The 21,094-nt window shown below is 34.9% G+C and overlaps 1 protein-coding gene across 4 annotated transcripts in view; it reads left to right on the top strand.

Annotated features, from left to right (window-relative positions):
• PPP4R4 (protein phosphatase 4 regulatory subunit 4) overlaps window positions 1–21,094 on the top strand; it is a 107,168-nt gene that overhangs the window by 18,415 nt on the left and 67,659 nt on the right. For all 4 annotated transcript variants that reach the window (XM_054447453.2, XM_054447459.2, XM_054447455.2 and 1 more), the window contains exon 3: window positions 15,781–15,883. In XM_054447453.2, coding sequence (XP_054303428.1) covers window positions 15,781–15,883 — 103 coding nt within the window. The remainder of the gene's footprint in view (window positions 1–15,780; window positions 15,884–21,094) is intronic.

Below are 21,094 nucleotides of genomic sequence, written 5' to 3' on the forward strand. Positions count from 1 at the left end.
TATCCTACACATAGTTGAACCGTAGCAAAGTTGGAGTTCTCAGATATAGTACTGACTGATTATGTCACGTCCTCATTTTTGGATAGCATCTGCTCATCTCCTCTCTCTTGTCTAAGTGGTTTAGGATTAAACAGATTATGAGGGTGTCCAGGCTAGGAAAAGAGGACTTTGTGCTATGTAGTCAAAATTTTTAGTGTATGAATCTATCTTCCTTATTAGATTTTAAGTTCTTAGAGGTAGGAGCAAGGTACAAGAATAGAGGAAGATAATATTGTTAGTACCTGGATTTTTTCTAACATGTGGCTTATTCTTTGTGGAGAAGGGCAAGGATTTCATAAACTAGCACAGGTAGCCTCATTTTGAGAGATCAAAGATGTTTCTGAAAATGCTTTAGGCAATATCATAAACTAAGAATTTCTGGTTCCTTTCTTAATTGCAACAAATTGGTTATCATTTTGTGTTTTTGCCTAGCATCATTGATCATCGAGGACAAGCTTTTTTTTTTTTAACCATACGTTTTTTAAAAGCATTAAGCAGCATAGTTGCACAGTTTTCTCTGGCAGTGCTGCATAGCTTCGGAGCAGGAGTGGGTAGGAGAAGCTGATAGGTGTGTTTGGTGTCGTCTGGATGCACAGTCTGGACAGGAGTCAGGGTAGTATAGTGGTTGGTGTGAGTTTTGGAGTAGTACAGGCTGCATAACTTTAGGCAAGTACCTTAATTTTTCTAAGCTCTAATTTCCCCATCTACAACATGGGATAATAATAGTATCTACCTACCTTATAAAATTAGTATGAGAATTAAATAAGATGAGTGCAAGTAAGGTGCTTATTTATTAGCACAGTGCCTAGCTTATAGTATATTAGATACTATTTTTATTTTGTTGTGATTAGAAGGAGGTTATTAAAGTAAGGTTATTGGCGAGAATCTAATTGAAATAATAGGGAGGTTCAGGCTGGCATGGAAGAAAGTGAAACTAGGAAGAATGTTAGGTACTGGAGAATAAGAAGGTTAATAGGTTAGAAATGTGATCAGGGTGAAACATAGGCTTAGCAATAGAAAAGCAGAAAAATAAGAGTTAATGGCCAATAAGTGAGATCACAGTTTGAGATTCTAGAGATGGAATATTTCCAGATAATAAGATCCAGCCTTTGACAAGAGGAGTGGGTTGCTGATATGAAATGGAGATGAATCCATTTTAACAAATATTTATGAAGCCCTTACTGTGTGCTGCTTTGCTAGGCATTGGGGAATGTCACATTTGGGTAAAACATCCTTGGATTACAGGAAATCAGAAACCAGCTATTGGTCACTCACCTGAATGATAAAGTTTACCATGACAATGGCAGAAGCTGGGACAACAAGAAAGACTATAAAACTTTTATTGTAGCAAAGAATACTTCAGTGGATTGACTTGTTTTTCATTGGTATAAGATTTTACTATAAATGGCTCTTTAAAATAGGTGCATCTCCCAGTAGGGATAAAATAATTAGTAACATTAATTTAGAGTTTAAAAGATAGGTGTCCTAAATTCATTTATTTAACTAGTCTTGTTTTTTTCAGCTTTCCTTTTTAGCCACTAGTGTACAGATTAGATGATTAACCCAATTCTTTTTAGTTTTAGAGGAATGGTTTGTTGAGTGGGCTTGTGTTCATTTTGTTTCTGAGTAAGTATCCTAGAAAAGGAGCATGTCCCAAAGAATAGCACAATTGGGGCAAAAAGGAGCAGCTCAAGTTGTAACCATGATGATTGTTTCCTGTGCCGGCTTTTCAATAGGAAGTTGTAGATTTTAAAATCTGGGAAGCTGGGAAGCTTACTTTGAAACAAAAAGAATAATGTTGATCAAATATGTAAAAATTGCATGTGTGATATAAAGTAGCAAGAAAGTGGAATTCTCTATGCCATTTTTTTTTTGGGTTTCTTCTAGTCAGTAATGGTAGCATAGATCCACACATACTTGTTTTTTTTGTTTTGTTTTGTTGTTTTTTTCTTAAGAGGTAGAGTCTGGCTGTGCTGCCCAGGCTGGACTTGAATGCCTGGGCCTGGGCTGGAGTGATCCTCCTCTCTTAGTCTCTTGACTAGCTGGGACTACAGGCGCAGTACCGAGCAATACTTGGTTTATTTATACTGATTATGACTAAAGTCAGCAGAACAAAACAACATGTTCACAGCCCCAAGAAATTCCCAGGCATGCAAGTTAAGAACTCCCATTTTAATGCAAGCCAAGTCTAGTCAATGACCCTTTTGTATGATTCACAACCTTTTCAGAAACTCCTTATACTTTTCTCTAATGTACATTTAAGTAGACTTACATGTTATTCCATCTCTGCTATTTTTTTTCCATATTACTTTTAACATCATTATGAAGAGCCCAGTAGCCAGGACTAACAGAACTTGTGAACATATGCAGTCTACTGTCAGATGGACCTTCCGCTTCATTTGGGCAAACTGCTGCTGTGCACTTGGCTCATTTCACTCACATCTAAAAAATGTTAAGATTCTGCAGTCTCCTTTTCCTCTTTTTTTTGTTTTTGACTGTCCTTCTACCATAGTGACTCTCAATGTGTGATCCCCAGTAGTATCACCTGGGAACTTCTTAGAAATCAAGTTCCCAGGCCTAAACAAGACCAACTGAACCAGAATCTCTGGGGGTGGGACCCAGTTTTAACAAGCCCTGTACAAGTTGATTCCGACACATGCTGAAGTTTGAGAACCACTGCTCTAGCATGTAGTAGTTACCAACCTGTGTACATTTTCTTGATGTCACTGACTTAATATATTTCTGCTAAGCTCAACATGTATGTTGAACTATGGCCAGTAATTAATGCTGATGGTTTCATGTGGCTCAACTAATATTTGCTTTGTCTAAACCAGGATTTCTTAGACATATTTTGTTGAGATATTGACATTCTTTATTGTAGGCAGCTGTCTTGTGCATTGTAGGATGTTTAGTGGCATCTCTGGCTTCTACCTACTAGATTAAAGTAACATTTCCTAAATGATGACTAAAAAAAATGTCCCTAGACCATGAGTGGAGGGGAGGGGAAGGGGGAGATCACTCCTGGTTGAGAACCACTAGCTAATCCAGTTTCTTTTCCTTCAAACTCATAATACCCAATGTACTACCCTGGGTAGGAAAAGGGCCAGATATAAATTAATTATAGAAATTAAAGATTATGGTGATTATAATTTTTTATAATTTTGCAAAATTTATATTTCTTTTTATATTTTTTCATGTCCTATTTATAGTGAGCAATATCACCCTATAGACTAGTATTATTTGCTTTCCTTGTATCTTATTGCTGTGAAAGTCTAATGATAATTTGCTTTTCTTTTTGTTCTTAAGTAACTTGCTTATTTTGCTTGGATGCCCAAAGGATTTTTCTTTTTCTTTAAGATTCAACAGTAAATCTCAGTATTGGTTATATTGGATTGATTTTCTCCGGTTTGTGGTATGTGCTTTTGAATCTTTTTTTTGACTTAAAAAAATTCCTTCCCTTGCTTTGGTTTTGGTTTTCTTCTTCAGGAACTCCTATTACAAGTTGTTAGATCTTCTTTGTCTATCTTATATATTACTTTCTCTCAAGCCTATATTACTTTCTTTCAAAGTTTTTTTTTTTTCTTTTTTTTTTTTTGGAGACAGAGTTTCATTCTGTCCTCCAGGCTGGAGTGCAGTGGCACGATCTTGGCTCACTGCAACCTCCACCTCCCGGGTTCAAGTGATTCCCCTGCCTCAGCCTCCCAAGTGGCTGGGATTACAGTTGTCTGCCACCACACCCAGCTAATTTTTGTATTTTTAGTAGAGATGGGGTTTCACCATGTTGGTCAAGCTGGTCTTGAACTCCTGACCTCAGGTGATCTGCCTGCGTCGGCCTCCCAAAGTGCTGGGATTACAGGCATGAGCCATCATGCCTGGCCTCAAATCTTTTTTATTTAAAAATTTTTCTTCTTTTCACCTTTTATTTCTCTTGAAGTATTATTGTGTTTATTCATCTTTTTCTTCTTTCTAGTTTAGTCTTTTTTGAAATATTTTCTTCTAATTCTTTCCTGAGTTTTATCACTTCATTTCTGAGTTTTCATAATTACGATTCATGTGTTTTTTCATATCTTATACATTAAAAATTTCTTTGCTTGTGGAGAAATAGTAGGTTATAGTTACCTGTAGTTTGAGTATGTCTTTCATTGTCTTTAGGAATATTAGTCTGCTCCTTATTCTCTCTTTAAAAAATAACTATCCATGTAATTTAATCATGATCCTTATTTTTCATTTTTATGTGAAATTGGTTTTCATAAACCTTAGGAGGTGTGGTTCAGGATAGCTTTTCTAATTTCAGGGCTCTAGAGCTCCCTTTTTTGTTGTTTTGTATAGTGTTCGAATTAGGATACTTTACTTTGTGAGGTTTCTCGGTTCTGTTTCTCTCCTGTACTTTTATGTGGACCTTCTCTGTTGTTCCTCTGCTGCTCAATTTGGATTCTGTTTCCCAGAATTTTTCTTCATCTTTGTTCTTTGTTCTAGAAGTTTTGAAAGTTCATGGGGATAAGACTGCTTGGTCCTCTCAGATGTTACTATGGACTTGTTGAATTCATCAGCTGTTGGAGGATACAAAACCATTTGCAGTTTTAGCTGCTGTTCACACGTGGCATGCATTTTTGGTTTGTGTGGGAAATCTTATCACGTAGTTATGGTGTAGATGTTATGCATGGTTTATTTTATTTATTTTGTTTAATTTTATTATTTTTGTCCTAGTTGCTCTGTTTTTAATGAGGGATTCAGGAAATTTTAAAAAATGATGTGTTCACTGCTGCCATCTTTATGGGGTACTTTCATCGGTCTTTTTGTATTTATATACTTTATTTTGCACTAGTTTATTGAGGTATTGATGTACAGTAAACTACATATATTTAAAATGGGGAATTTGATGACTTTTCACATATGTGTATTCCCATGAAACCCTCACCATGATCAAGATAATAAGCATATCTGCCTCTGAAAATTTCCCCATGTCCCTTTGTAACCCAGCTTTCATTCTCCTTTCCTCATTCCCAGGCAAAAACTGCTTTCTGCTACTATAGTTCAGTTTGTATTTTCTGTGATTTTCTGTAAGTGAAAACATATAGTAGTATTAATTTTTTTGTATGGCTTCTTTCATTCAGTGTAATTGTTTTGAAGTTTATCCATGATTTTGTTCATTTCTTTTAATTGCTATATGGATATATCACTGTATGGATATATAATAATTTGATTATCTACTTGTTAGTGAACATCTGGATTGTTTTATCTATTACAAACAAAGCTGCTATAAATATTTACATTAAAGTGTTTATGTGAACATATGCTGTTATTTCCCTTGGATATAAAATGTCTAAGTATGGAATGTCTGGGTTGTTTGGTAGGTATATGTGTATCCTTTAAAGAAATTGTCAAACTTTTCCAAAATGATTGTATTATTTTATATTCCATCAGTAGTATGTGAAAGTGCCATTACTCTTCATCCTTGCCAACATTTGGCACGTTCAGTCCTTATAATTTTAGTTATTTTAGTGAATGTGTAGTGATATCTCATTGTGGTTGTAATGTAATTTTACCTAACGATTAAAATTTTGTTGAGCATTTTAAGATGTATTTATTTGCCATTTTTATATTTTCTTTGGTGAGGTGTTCAAATCTTTTGTCCGCTTTTTATTGGATGTTCTTACTCTTGTAGTTAAGAATTCTGTATATATTCTAGATACAAGTTGTTTGCTAAATATTTATTTCACAAATATTTTATGCCAGTCTATGGCTTACATTTTCATTTTTGTAATAGTGCCTTTGAAAAACAAACATTTTTAATTGTGATGAAGTTTATTTGGTTGATTTTTAAATTTTTTATACTTTACCTTTTGTGTTTTCTTCAAGAAGTCTTGTCAAACCCAAGGTCACTAAGATTTTCTGCTGTTTTCTTCTAGAAGTTTTACATTATTGGCTCTTAAATTCAGGCCTGTGATCCACTTTGAATTAAATTCTGTTTATTGTTTCAGGTTGAGGAGAGACTCATTGTGTTTGTATATGGCTTATTTAATTGTCCACCACCACTTGTTGAAAAGATTATCATCTCCTCATTGAGTTGTCATTTCACCTTTTTAAAAACTCAATTGCGCATTTATGTTTGGGTCTACTTCTGGACTTTCTGTTCTTTTCCATTGATCGTATGCCAGTATTGCACTACATTGTCTGTTGTAGCTCTATGATAGGTTTGAAAATCAAACCTGCTCGTATTGGCCCTACAACTTTGTTTTTGTCAGATTTGTTTTAGCTATTCTATATCCTTTGCATTTCCGTATAGATTTTAGAATAAGCTTGTTCATTTCTGCAGAAAGCCTACTGGGTTTTAGAAGGGGATCATAGTGAATCTGTCTTCAATTTGTGAGACTGACATCTTAACAGTATTGAGTCTTTGATCCTTGAATATATTTAGTTCTTCTTTATTTCTCTCAGCATGTTCTGTAATTTTTGGTCTACAAATCTTGCACATCTTTTGTCAAGTTTTCCAAATAGATTTCATATTGAAATAGGAAAAGTTCCCCAGTCCCCCTCGCAGGGCGTGCAGTGGGGGAGTGGCTTGCTTCTTTGGTGCCCCACTGCTCAAACCTCTAGGGGGAGCATGCAGACGGGCAGGTTGTGGGGCTCCGACCCCATGGAAGTGTCTGGAGGTGAACGTTTAGAGCTCCCGAAGCCCCAGTGGGCATGTGTTACAGGGTGCTCTTTCAGTTTTGCTGTCCGTAGGCGGCTTGTGTTAGTCAGCTCAATTAGACCCTTGCCTTATTGCAAGGTCAGAGGGCTTTCTGTATCTCGGGGTTTCTTGCCTTGGTGTACTGGAAGAATCGGATCACATGTGGACTTGGAGAATAAGTGCAAGGTTGTATTGAGTAGAAGTAGCTCTCAGCAGATGGGGGAGCCACAAGAGAGACAGAGTGGAAGGTGGTTTTCCCCTGGAGTCGGGCTGCTTAGCAGCCCACGCTCTCTTCTGACTGCCCCAGCCAAACTCCACCTCATTCCGGGGGTTGATGGCTTGCGGACCTGCCGGTGCCTGTTATTGTGCTTTTATGCGGATGCGCCCCTCTTGACGGCCTCTTAACATCTAGCTGCTTTTGTGTTCTTCCGCTGGAGTGTTCCTTTCCACGTCCAGCCACTTGCGTCTCTGCGTGCTAGGGTCTTGGGGTTTTTATAGGCACAGGATGGGGGTGTGGTGGGCCAGGGTGGTCTTGGGAAATGGCAGCATTTGGACGTGAAGGCAGGAGTTCCTGTCCTCACCTAGGTCCGTGGGCACAGGCTCAGGAGTGGTAACCTTGACAGGGAACAGCCCTTCCCTTCCCGGCACTTCCCCGCACCGCCTCCCATATCAATATTGTTATGTTAATGTAAATTAGATTACTTTTAAAATTATAATTTATATTTCTTTTCTATTCTATGGAGAATATAATATGTAAAAGTAGAGATACTTTTATATATTGACCTTGTGTTCTGCATACTGCTAGACTCACTTATTCTAGCCATTTTGTAGATTATTTAGGATATTCACCATAGACAACTATGTTGTTTGTAAATAAAGACAATTAAACTTCTAATCTGTAAGTCCTTTATTTCCTTTTCTTGCCTTATTGCACTGGCTCAGAGCTCCAACACAGTGTTGGATAGTGGTAATGGCCTAGTTTCAATAGGATTGGTACCAATTCTTCTTTGAATGTCTGATAGAATTCATCTGTGAATCTGTCTAGTCCTGGATTTCTCTTTGTTGGCAATTTTTAAATTACAATTTCAATCTTGCTGCTTGTTATTGGTCTGTTCAGAGTTTCTATTTCTTCCTGGTTTAACCTAGGAGGGTTGTATACTTCCAGGAATGTATCCATCTCCTCTAGGATTTCTACTTTGTGTGCATAAAGGTGTTCCCAGTAGCCTTGAATGATCTTTTGTATTTCTGTGGTATTGGTTGTGATATCTCCCGTTTCATTTCTAATTGAGCTTATTTGGATATTCTTTCTTCTTGGTTAATCTCGCGAGTGGTCTATCAATTTTGTTTATCTTTTCAAAGAACCAGCTTTTTATTTCACTTATCTTTTGTATTTTTTTTTTGTTTCCGTTTCATTTAGTCCTGTTCTGATCTTTGTTACTTCTTTTCTTCTGCTGGGTTTGGGCTTGGTTTGTTGTTTCTCTAGTTCCTTGAGGTGTGACCTCAGCTAGTCTATTTGTGCTCTTTGAGACTTTTTGATGTAGACATTTAATGCTATGAACTCTCCTCTTAGCACTGCTTTTGCTCTATCCCAGTGATTTTGGTAAGTTGTGTCACTATTATTCAGTTGGAAGAATTTTTTAATTTCCATCTTGATTTCATTGTTGACTCAACGATCATTCAGGAACAGATTATTAAATTTCCATGTATTTGCATGGTTTTGAGGGTTCCTTTTGGAGTTGATTTCCAATTTTATTCCACTGTGGTCTGAGAGAGTACTTAATATAATTTTGATTTTCTTAAATTTTTTGAGACTTGTTTTGTGGCCTTTCATATGGTCTTTCTTGGAGAATGTTCCATGTGCTGATGAATAGAATGTGTGTTCTTCAGTTGTTGGGTAGAATGTTCTGTAGATCATCTGTTAAGTTCATTTGTTCTAGGGTATAGTTTAAGTCCATTGTTTCCTTGTTGACTTTCTGTCTTGATGAGCTTTCTAGTACTGTCAGTGAGGTATTGAAGTCCCCCACAATTATTGTGCTGCTGTCTTAGGTCTAGTAGTAATTGTTTTATAAATTTGGGAGCTCCAGTGTTAGGTGTATGTATATTTAGGATTGTGATATTTTACTGTTGGACAAGTCCTTTTATCATTATGTAATGTCCCTCTTTGTCTTTTTAAACTGCTGTTGCTTTAAAGTTTGTTTTGTCTGATGTAAGAATAGCTGCTCCTGCTCACTTTTGGTGACCATTTGCATGGAATATCTTTTTCTACCCCTTTACCTTAAGTTTATGTGAGTCCTTATGTGTGTTAGGTGAGTCTCTTGAAGACAGCAGCTGGTTGGTGAATTCTTATCCATTCTGTGATTCTGTACCTACTAGGTATCTACCCAGAGGAAAAGAAGTCATTATATGAAAAAGATGCTTGCACATGCATGTTTGTAGCAGCACAATTTGCAGTTGCTAAAATATGGAACCAGCCCAAATGCCCATCAGTCAATGAGTAGATAAAGAAAATGTGTGTGTGTGTATAAAATATATATATATACATATATATACACACTCACCATAAAAAGGAACAAAATATTGGCATTTGCAGCAACCTTGATGAAGACTATTATTCTAAGTGAAGTAACTCAGGAATGGAAAACCAGACATCGTATGTTCTCACTTATAAGCGGGAGCTAAACTATGAGGACGCAAAGGCATAAGAATGATACAGTGGACTTTGGGGACGCTGGGGAAAGGGTGGGAGGGGTGTGAGGGGTAAAAGACTACACACTGGGTACAGTGTACACTGCTTGGGTGATAGGTGCACCAAAATCTCAGAAATCACTGCTGAAGAACTTATTCATATAACCAAACACCACCTGTTCCCCAAAAACCTATAGAAATAAAGAAGTGCTTAGATACGAATCTAAGAAAATGTGTATAAGTTCTGTTTGTTAAAAATTACATAAAGCTGAATAAATTATTCAAAGATATAAATAAAGATAAATATTGTGTTTATGGATTAAAATAAGTGGTAATGGTCAACATCCCTGCCTTGTTCCTGACTTGGGGGAAAGTATTCTTTCTTTCACCATTAAGTATGATGCTAGCTCTAAGTTTGTCATAGATATTCTTTATCTGGTTGAAGAAGTTCCCTTCTATTTGTAGTTTGCTGATAGTTTTAAATCATGGGTACATACTGGAATTCTCAGATTTCCACATGCAGTGAAGTATCCATGTGTTTTTTGAAAATTCTGTTACATTGACTGATTTCAAAAATTAACCCTTTTGTCCTGGTGTGGTGGCTCACGCCTGTAATCCCAGCACTTTGGGAGGCTGAAGCGGGTGGATCATGAGGTCAAGAGATCGAGACCATCTTGGCCAACATGGTGAAACCCCGTCTGTACTAAAAAATAAAAACAAAAAAATTAGCCGGGCGTGGTGGCACGTGCCTGTAATCCCAGCTACTCGGGAGGCTGAGGCAGGAGAATAGCTTGAACCAGGGAGTCGGGGGTTGCAGTGAGCCGAGATTGTGCCACTGCACTCCAGCCTGGTGACAGAGCCAGACTCCGTCTCAAAAAACAAAAAAATCTTTTTATTTTGAGAAAACTATAGATTCACATACAGTTGTAAGAAATAATACAGAAATACCCATGTTCTCTTTATCCAGTTTCCCCCTATAGTAACATCTTGACAGGATGTTGACATTGATAAAATCAGGATGCATAAGATTTCTATCACCATAGGATCTCTCACATTACACTTGTGTAGTCACACCTATTTCCCTCCTGCTCCTATATCTCTCCTTAACCCTGGAATTCACTAACCTGTTCTCTATTTGCATAACTTTGTCATTTCAAGAATGCTATATAAGTGGAATCATACGGTATGTAACCTTTTGGGATTGAATTTTTTTCACTTAGCATAATTTCTGGAGATTCTTCAGGTGGATACACATATAAATAGTTTTTTTTTTCCTTTTTATTGCTGAGTAGCATTCCACAGTATGGTGTACTACAGTTCATTTATCCGTTTCTTCACTTAAGGACATATTATTGTTTTCATATCTTTTTTGTTGTTGTTGTTCAAATAAAGGTGTTATAAACATTCATCCACAAGTTTTTATGTGAACAGAAATTTTTATTTCTTTGGGATAAATGCCCCAGAGTACAATTGCTGGCTTGTATGGTGTTGCATATTTAATATTTTAAGAAACTTCCAAAGTGTTTTCCAGAGTGGCTATACCGGCTTACATTCCTAGCAGCAATGAGTCATCCAGTTTTTTTGCTTTTGGTAGTGTTTTTAAAATTTTAGCCATTCTGATAAGTGTGTAGAGATATCTCATTGTCCTTTTACTTTGTGTTTGCCTGATGGTTAATGAATTAAGCATCTTTTAGTGGGCTTATTTGCAGTCTGTATATCATCCTCAGTAAAATGTTCCCTCATGTCTTTTACCCATTTTGAATTGGATTGTGTATTTTATTACTATTGAGTTTTGAGAGTTCTTTATATGGTCTCGACACTAGCCCTTTTTCAAACATTCATTTGCAAATATTTTCTCCCAGTCTGTGGCTTGTCTTTTCATCCTTTTACAGGGTCTTTCACAATGCAAAAGTTTTAAATTTTGATGAAGTCTAACTTTTCTTTCTTGTGGATCATGCTTTTACTGTCAAGTTTAAGAATTCTTTGTCTAGCCCTAGATCTAGAAGCTATTTGCCCATGTTTTTCCTGACAGCTCTATTGTTATACGTTTCACACTTGATCTTAGTGAAAAGGTTGAGAAGTGATTAGTTTTATGTTTTAGGTATAAGTCTGTGATTTACTTTGAGTTAGTGTGAGGCATAGGTCATGTCAGGTTTTTTTTTTTTTTATTTTAAACACCTGTGGATATCTAGTTGCTTCAGTGCCGTTTGATGAAAAGACTGTCTTTTGTCTACTGAATTGTCTCTGCACTGTTGCCAAAAATCAGTTGGGCATATGTGTGGGGGTCTATTTCTGGGTTCTCTCTTCTGTTCTGTGGATCTGTGTCGCTCTCCCTCCACCAATACTGTGTAGTCTTGGTTACTATAGCTATATAATAAGTCTTAACAGTGGGTGGACACAATTCCTCCTACTTCATTCCTCTTTTTCAAAATTGTTTCAGCTATGCTCATTCCTTTGATTTTTTCATACAATTTTAGAAAAAATATAATCTATGTCTCCCAAAATCTTGTTAGTATTTTGATAGGAATTGTGTTAAAGCTGTATACCACTTTGGGGAGAATCGCCATATTTACCATGCTGAATTTCCCAATGTGTGCCTCTCTAATTGCTTGAATATCCTTTGATTTCTTTCAGCATTGTGTATTTTCAGCCTACAACTTCTGTACATATTTTGTTAGTTTTTTGGAGTGATTATAAATTATACTGAATTTGTAGTTTCAGTGTTCATGTGTTGACTTTTGTCAAATGTTTTTTCTGAACTGGTATGATCATGTGATATTTTTCTTCTTTAGCCTGTTAATATGATGGAGTACATTGATTTTTAATATTGAACCAGCCTTGCATCCCTGCAATAAACTTCATTTGATCATGGTATATAATTCTTGCTAAAATTTTGTTAAATATTTTGCAAGAAAATATTTTGCAAGAAAATATTTCCCTATATATATGAGGTATACTGCTTTGCAGTTTTCCTTCATGAAGTGATTTAGGAAGTGCCACCTCCTCTTCTCTTTTCTGGAAGAGATTGTGTAGAATAGTGTTAATTTTTCATTAAATGTTTGGTAGTATTCTCCATTGAAACCATCTGGGCCTGGAAAATTCTTTAGGACTTTGAAAATATTAATTCAATTTCTCTAATAGTTGTAGGAGCATTCAGATTATCTCTTTCATATTGGATAAGTTGTGACTATTTATGTTTTTCAAAGAATTGGTCCATTTGTCTAAGTTTTCAAATTTATATGTATAGACGTATTCGTAGCATTCACTTATTATCCTTTTGATTTCTGCAGTCTGTAGAGATACCTACCGTTTCAATCCTGATGTTGGTAATTCATGTCTTGTCTTGTTCTTTGGTCATTCTTGCTGAGATTAGTTGATTTTCATTGATCTTTAAAACAACTAGGTCTTTGTTTCCTTCCTTTTCTTTATTTTTTCTATTTTTATTATTAATCTCATCTCTTTGTTTCTTCTGCTTGTATTGTGATTATTTTGTTCTAGGTTCTTGAAGCGGAAAGTTAGATTATTGATTTGAGATGTTCCGTTTTTTTCTAATGGTTACATTTCCCTCTTTGAATATGTTAGCTGTATCCCACAAATGTTGATTTTTTATTTTCATTAGTTCAGTGTATTTTTTGATTTCCCACGGGACCTTTCTCTTTGATTCATGGGAATATATAGAAGTTTGTTGTTTAGTTTCCAAGAGTTGGGGGATTTTTCTGTTACTTTTCTTTTACTAACTTCTAGTTTGATTCCATTGTGGTTAGAGAAAATTCTGTATTATTTAAATTTTCAAAAATTTGTTGAGGTTTGTTTTGTGGTCTGTCTTGATATATATTCTTTGGGCACTTGAATGGAATGTGCATTCTGCTGTTGTTGGATAGAGTGTTCTATAAATGTCTACTAAATCTTGGTTGATGCTATTCTTGAGTTCTTCTATGTCTTTGCTGATTCCCTGTGTAGTTCTGTCAGTTGTTGAGAGATGGGTTCTGAAATCTCCAGCTGCACCTGTGTATTTGTCTGTTTTTCTTTTCAGTCTCATCAGTTTTTGCATCACATATTTTGCAACTCAGTTTGTTGTATACACACTTAGGATTGCTATTTCTTGGTGGATTCATCTCTTTTATCATTTTATAGTGTCCCTGTCTGTCTCTGGTGATTTTCTCTTCTGTGAGATTTACTTTACTTGATATTCATATAGCCACTCCTGCTTTCTTTTGATTCACATTTCTATGATACATTATTTTCCATTCTTTATTTTCAACCACTGATACTGTTATATTTGAAGTGAGTTTCTTGTAGACAGTGTATAGTTTAATCATTTTTAAAATCCACTCTGCCAATTCCGGTCTTAAATTGATATATTTAGACCACTTATCTTTAATGTAATTGTTGATATTTTAAGGCTAAAGTCTATCATTTTATTTTTTATTTGTTCTTTTTTTGCTTCTGTTTTCTTTTTCTTGCCTTCCTGTGAAGAGTTTTGTTTTCACCTCCGTGAGGTATTAGAGATTATACCCTTTTGTATCTTAATTGCAAATTAGTGAATAAAATTCACTGAACATTCAATATTTAATGTTCCTGACATCTGTTCATCTAGTTAGCCATCTATTCATTCATGTTTTCAAGAGATATTTATTGAACCTCTACCCTGGGCCAGGCATTGTCATTTTCTTTTTCTTTCAGATTATTCTCTTTCAGTTCTTTAGTAGTATAGTAAATTTATTTCCTCTGGTTGTTGTAACAAATTACTGCAAACCAGGTGGCTTAAAAATAATAGAAATTTATTCTATCACAGTTCTAGAAAACAGAAGTCTGAAGTCAAGATGTCAGCAGGGATCTAGAGGAGAATTCATTCTTGCCTATTCCAACTTTTGGTGGTTGTTACCATTCCCTGACTTGTGGCTGTATTGCTCAAATTTCTGCATCTGTGGTCAAATGGCCATCTATTGTGTTTTATTCTCTGAGTTTTTCTTTTAAGGACACTTGCTATTGGATTTAGGGCCTAGCTAGTTTGGATAACCCAGGGTAATCTCTTTATCTAAAGAGCCCTTTAAAAATTAAGACAATAATCGCAGGTTCTAGGATTAAGATGTAGACATATCTTTTAGGGGGCCACCATTCAGTTCACTACAAATAGTATTTTTCTGTGCAACTTTGATTTCTCTTTTTTTGATCCTCTCTCCATTTGGCATGGGTTCTCTATTTCACACCCTTTGCTATTCCTTCTGAATTTTGTCTATTAAAGGATTCTCCTAGAGAGTGATGAGAACAGTGGAATGATTATGATGTCCTGTATTTCATAGCTTACCATATTACAACAGAAAAAGCCTTTCTTCATGGCAGGGCAGTTTCATTTAGAATCAGAATATGTTTCTTTCTAATAGAACTTACTCTGAAGCAAAAATAATATTATTTAAAAAGCTATGTAAAACATGTATTAAAGTCTCATGTACATATAACTACAAATCCATTTGAAGAAATAAGTAAAAATAATTCTAATCAATAAGTAAATATTATGGAATCAGCAATCAATATTTAAATTGGTGTCAGTTAAGAACAGGTGGAATTTCCCTCTGAGGTGATGCCATGTTTATTAGCATCTTTTTGATATATATATATCTATATATATATAGATATATATATGTATATTTCAAGTACTTTCAGAACTTAGGCCACTTTGGTTATATTTGAAAACAGTTTTTTGCTGTTTGTGGAAATGGTTTTCTTTGGAAGAATCTGAACATTTTTTTCAAGGTATTTAGGCCACTAGAGTATTGCTGAGATTATTTTGATAACTCCTTAATGAATGTTAATTTAAAAAGGAATTATGTAAATATACCCTGCTGATCTTTAAGAGTATCGAGTGTATCTTTAAGAAGTTTCTGACATGGAGTCAAATCTAGTGCAACAAGTGATTTCACTGTACCAAGAGAAAGTTGTATGATTTTGCTGTAGTTGATTTTATTGCTGTCCCTGTTGCTATGATTATTAATGTTTTACCGTAATAAAATGTTACCATTTATATATTTTTATAACGTATGGCAAACTGACAGGTCACAGGAAAAAATGAGGTAGAATTAAAAAATATGTATTTAATAATAGTCTCAAAACTTTTAGACTTAAGACATGTAAAACAATAGACAATCTTGTTTCAGCACAAGCATAATTAATATCTTCATGTATTTGTTATAAGATTTGCTTAATGAAATTTCAGTTTTGGTTTTAGTTTTGTATCTAAATGATGTATTTCTGGCTTAAAACTTAGAAGTCTGAGTGCTTAACATTCAAAGCAGTCATTTTTCCAATTAGTCCATACTTTTTATAACTGTACAGAGGAATTCAGCTTGTAATTATAAATTTTAAATTTGTGTTTTCTTTGTAAGTGCTGGTCAAGATGTCCAAGGAACAAGTGTGATTGCAAATCTCCCATTTTTGATGCGACAGAATCCCACTGAGACGCTTCGGAGAGTGTTGCCAAAAGTCAGAGTAAGTTGGTATGAAATAAGATTGGAGTTTCCCGTTTTTCCCAGTAGCATGTTGTCATTGTTGAAAGGATTTTGGAGCTTTGATGGCTGATCTTTTGCACCTAAAAATTGAGTGGAGGAAGTGTTATTATATACATTTTGAATTATAATGAAAATATTTAGGGAAATTAGCTGATGGAAATGCAGAAATCCAGATCTTAAGTTGTAAAATTTCTTTAGTCATTTTCTCAGTAGAGACATTTTACTAAAGGTAGTTTTTAGTAGCTCAAGAACACCTCTTAATTATTCTTAAAAAAAGTATTTAATATTCTGTTGACTTAAATCTATATTAATAGTATTTGTATAACATTGATAATATAATTGAGCTGATATTCCTAATAATTGACCCTATGATGACTTCTGAAGAATCATCAGATAAAGATTGAATTATAGCCATCACAATTTTAGATGTGTATGTAATTTATTGCTTTATAAATTTCTTCAGAATTAGTTTTTCTGCTATGAACAAAAATGTTTGATCTACTATTACATTCTTCTGACTATTTAATATTTATTGATTATTAATATAAAATTAAATAATTTCAACTATTAAATATTTAATAATTATTTATTTGTACTTATGTGCAAAGTGCTTTTCTTTATAAGAACTTGAATGAACAAAACAGACACCAGTGTGTGTGTCCTCCAAGAGTTTACCTACTAATGGGGTCAGTGAGGTTACATACTAATGAGGATTATGTTTGCTAATAGAGGTTGGTAGATTTTGCTTTGTTTTTTTATTTGGATGTAGCTCTTCTCATAATTTTTAATTCATGTGTTGAAAATACTGAAGTTGTTATTGAGTCCTTGAGTTTTATTTTTAGGCATGTGTAGCATGGTTCTAGTTACTGTGGTTTAGATCAGGGACATACCATGTTATTTTCATGAGATGGCCACCTATGCAGGCACTGTGAACATTTTGACTGATTACAATGGTGAATTAAGATGATATTTATTTTGGCATTGCGTGTGATTCAAAAGTAAATCAAGCTTTTTTATATCTGTTTTTCCCAGAATCATGCCATAATTTTAAAGGAATTAGGCCCATACAGACCAGGTTTATTTTTACATTCAATTTCAGTGATACTAACTGACCTACACTTGTCAGCATGACACCTGGAAGTGCCAGTTAAACAATAGCAGAAAGGAACAGGTATTTAGGTCCTCTTGGCTACAGAGTTAATGTAAGTAGGCAAATTAGATTTATAGCTAAGAATATTGCATGCTGCACACTCTGCGTTGAGCAGGTGAAATCTGGTCCACAGAAATCATATTAGATCTCCAAAGTTTCATATGCAAGAATAAAAGATGAAAGAGAGCAGTGAACTTTAGAGGTCTCTAAATTACTTTGCAAAAATCCTTTTGCTGAGTTCACAATAAAGGAAATTAAGTAACACCTCCCCCAAAACCTTAATTTCATGGGAGTGTATAAAGAATATTATACACTCATATGTATAGCATATTTATACAAAGAATCAAATGTATCTTTTGAAACTGTAAGGTATGCCTGAGTTATAGAAGATATGGTTTTAATAAGCTTTAAAAGTAATGAAAATTAATGCATAATACAGAGTATATTAACTGAATAATGGATACAAAGCTAGTATATACTAATGAATATGTACTAAGGAAACCTTTATTTATAGGTGAATGATTTCACTCATTTATTTTACTAATCAACATGCAACCATTTATTTAGGACCATTGTCTTGCTGTACTCTGTTTAAAAGAGATACCAAAAAGGTAGAAGAGTCCAGATTAGACTGTATATTAGGAAGGTCTAGTGACCATGGAAAACAATGAGAGAACAAGTATAATAGAGTATTGTGTGCTTATGACTTGATGTAAAAATGCTGAAGAATAAGGCAAATGAGAAGGGCTTTATGGGGGTAACTCCAATAATAATGGCTTGTATTGATAGTCTAATATATAATGTAGACAGCCAAACATTTAATCACTCCCATTTCAAATGATAAAATCTGTGTTTCTGTGCACATTATTTTAAATTCATTGTATTCAGATTTTGTTATGACTTATTGGTACTCCTGGTTAGCACCTTTGTCAATTCCACCTCACTTCTGTGAGTGTTTACTTTCCAGTGATGAAATGCTGACAACAACTCGGGTAACAGCTTTGTTTACTTTTGCTTGGCCATGATTTCTCAAATTTTTAAAAGAAAGTGATCTTGAGCATTTAGTAATAATGGCATTCTCATTCATTCATAAATATTTACTGAGTCCTTTTATAAGGCAGGCACTGTTCTAAGCACTGGGAAAATAGAAGTGAATAAAAGATAGGGGACTTGCCCTCAAGGAGGAGGCTACAGTCCAGATGGAGAAACAGACATTAAACAAGTAAATCCCTGCCCACCCAAGAAAGGTATAATGGTCATTTGTGATAAGCGCTCTGAGTGTACAGAACATGAGTTGATGAGATAAAGTAATATAGTAACGAGGGCACCTGCTGTGCATTGGGATGGCAAGCAATGCCTTTTTGAGGAGCAGAAAACTGAAGGGATGGAAAGAAGCAGCCATTTGAGAGTCAGGACCAAGTAGTTCAGGTGGAAAGAATGGTAATTAGCCCTAAGTTGAAAGAGCTCGGTGTGTTTTGGACCCAGTGGGTGGGGTGGGGTGTGATTGAGAAGAGGTTAGAGAAATGGTTGATGACAGAGCATGCAAATGTTGGTTTTCATTCTTAGGACAGTGAAAAGTCGTTGAAGGCTTTAAAGCAGGCAGTGACTTAATTGTGTTTCTATTTCACAGTGATCATTTTGGTTATTGTATGGAGAATAGATTGGAGTGGGATAGTTAGGAAGCTTTAGTACTGGCCCTCATAGCTAGTATGAGGACAACTAATTAAGACTGTAGAGAGCAGTGGACATATTTGAGATACATGGGTTAAGGTAGGTTGCGCAGAATTTCATAACAGATTGGGTTTGTGAAGTGAGAGATGACTTCCAGATTTCTGGCTTGACCATGCATATGGTTCTGCTGGTTTTCAGTTATAGTTGATAGTCTGTTAAATTCATAAGGAAAATAATTTGTGTACTTGATAATACTAGTCTTTTATGAATGATTTACTTTTAGATAATTTAAAGATATGAACAATACATATTTTATGAAAGAAGTTAATCAATACCAAGATTTTTACCACATTTATAACAGTAGTGTGTGCAGCTTTTAAAGCTCACTTTTTACCTTGTCTTTACCTTTAAGAATATCAGATGAAGTAATGGAGATTTTGCTGGCCTTATGTATTATAAACTTTCGCCAGTGATATTTTTGTTTTATTGCATTTGCATTTTGTTCTTAAGATAATGGATTAATTGAAAAGTGATTTAAAAAATAGGCTGCTGTTTTCACTGTTTTAGAGATAAAGGAATTTAATGTTTAAAAATAAAATGTCAGAAACAGAGTTAGTGTTACAATTGAGCTAATCCATCAGATTGAGGTTGCTGTCTAGAATAACTAACAAAGAAGACAAATAGAAAGTGAGAAAAACAGAATTAAGCCAATCCATAGTATTTCCCCAATTTATTTTCTAAATTGTGTGCAAAGTGGGCAATGAATGGTAGTGCAGTTAGGCCACTCATCTCAAGGTTAAATTTAGCTAGAAATTTAGAAAGGAAATATTTTGACCTCCAATTTAAATTTCCTAAATGTGGAGACATTTTAAAATATAGTTTTTATCATATGTTCATGTTACATGATTTAATCCTAGGGTATCTATTAAATATTTTTTTCCTGTGATTTTATTAAGTTTTAATTCTTTTTCCACAGTATATTAAATTGAAATCTTAGGTGTTTGTTAGACTTCAGTATTTGATTTGAACTTCTCGTTAACCTAGAAGTGAAAGAATTTGATTGTCAAGATAAATATCCAAAATATTATACCATGGTCTTTTATAAAATTCAGAATAATAGCGATATAATTACACCACATAACAAAGGTGATTCCATTACAATCCAATGCAAAAAACACTCTCTACTTACTGAGTTATTAAATTTATTTAGTTGTTTTTACACTTACATTTTGGCAACCATAATATATGTCATAAAATTATATAATAGAAATTGAGCAATTCCAGGCACAGATAAAAATAATGTAGCAAATATTTATTGAGGTCTTACTATGTGTCAGGCACTGTATCCTGTCAGATATTCTACACATTTTAATCTGAATACTCATAGCAGTTCTATAATGATCACTTGACAGTGGAAGAAACAACTTAGTTAAGTAACTTGCTCAAAGTCACAAAACTTGCAAGTGGTATAATTAGGTTTAAACAGGAAGTCTGAGTCCTGAGTCCTCACTCTTTACTACTCATTAGCTGATCATGACTGTAACAGATATAAAATGTGTAATTTAATGTCTCAAGTCTTAGTCATCTCCTATCTGTACTACAGCAGCCTCCTCACTGAGTCTGTTGCTTCCATTTTGCCTCCTAGAGCAAACTCACCCTGAGAGAGCTTTTTTTTTTCTTTTTTTTTTTATTATTATTATACTTTAAGTTTTAGGGTACATGTGCACAATGTGCAGGTTAGTTACATATGTATACATGTACCATGCTGGTGTGCTGCACCCATTAACTCGCCATTTAGCATTAGGTATATCTCCTAATGCTATCCCTCCCCTCTCCCCCCACCCCACAACAGTCCCCAGAGTGTGATGTTCCCCTTCCTGTGTCCATGTGTTCTCGTTGTTCGATTCCCATCTATGAGTGAGAACACGCAGTGTTTGGTTTTTTGTCCTTGTGATAGTTTACTGAGAATGATGATTTCCGATTTCATCCATGTCCCTACAAAGGACATGAACTCATCATTTTTTATGGCTGCATAGTATTCCGTGGTGTATATATGCCACATTTTCTTAATCCAGTCTATCATTGTTGGACATTTGGGTTGGTTCCAAGTCTTTGCTGTTGTGAATAGTGCCGCAATAAAGAGAGATCTTTTAAAAAGCATCAATCATATCTTGTCTCCCACTTGCATGAAAATTACTTAAGTGGTGTGGTAGGTAGAATCATGCTCCTTCCCAAAAGATATTGGGCCCTAATCCCTAGAAATTGTAAATGTTACCTTATTTGGAAAAAGGGTCTTTACAGAGACAGTTAAGGATCTTGAGATTGGGAGATTATCCTGGATTATTGGGGTGGTGGTCTAAATGCCATCAT

This window comes from Pongo pygmaeus, chromosome 15 (genome assembly GCF_028885625.2).
Source record: "Pongo pygmaeus isolate AG05252 chromosome 15, NHGRI_mPonPyg2-v2.0_pri, whole genome shotgun sequence".
Classification (NCBI taxonomy): domain Eukaryota; kingdom Metazoa; phylum Chordata; class Mammalia; order Primates; family Hominidae; genus Pongo; species Pongo pygmaeus.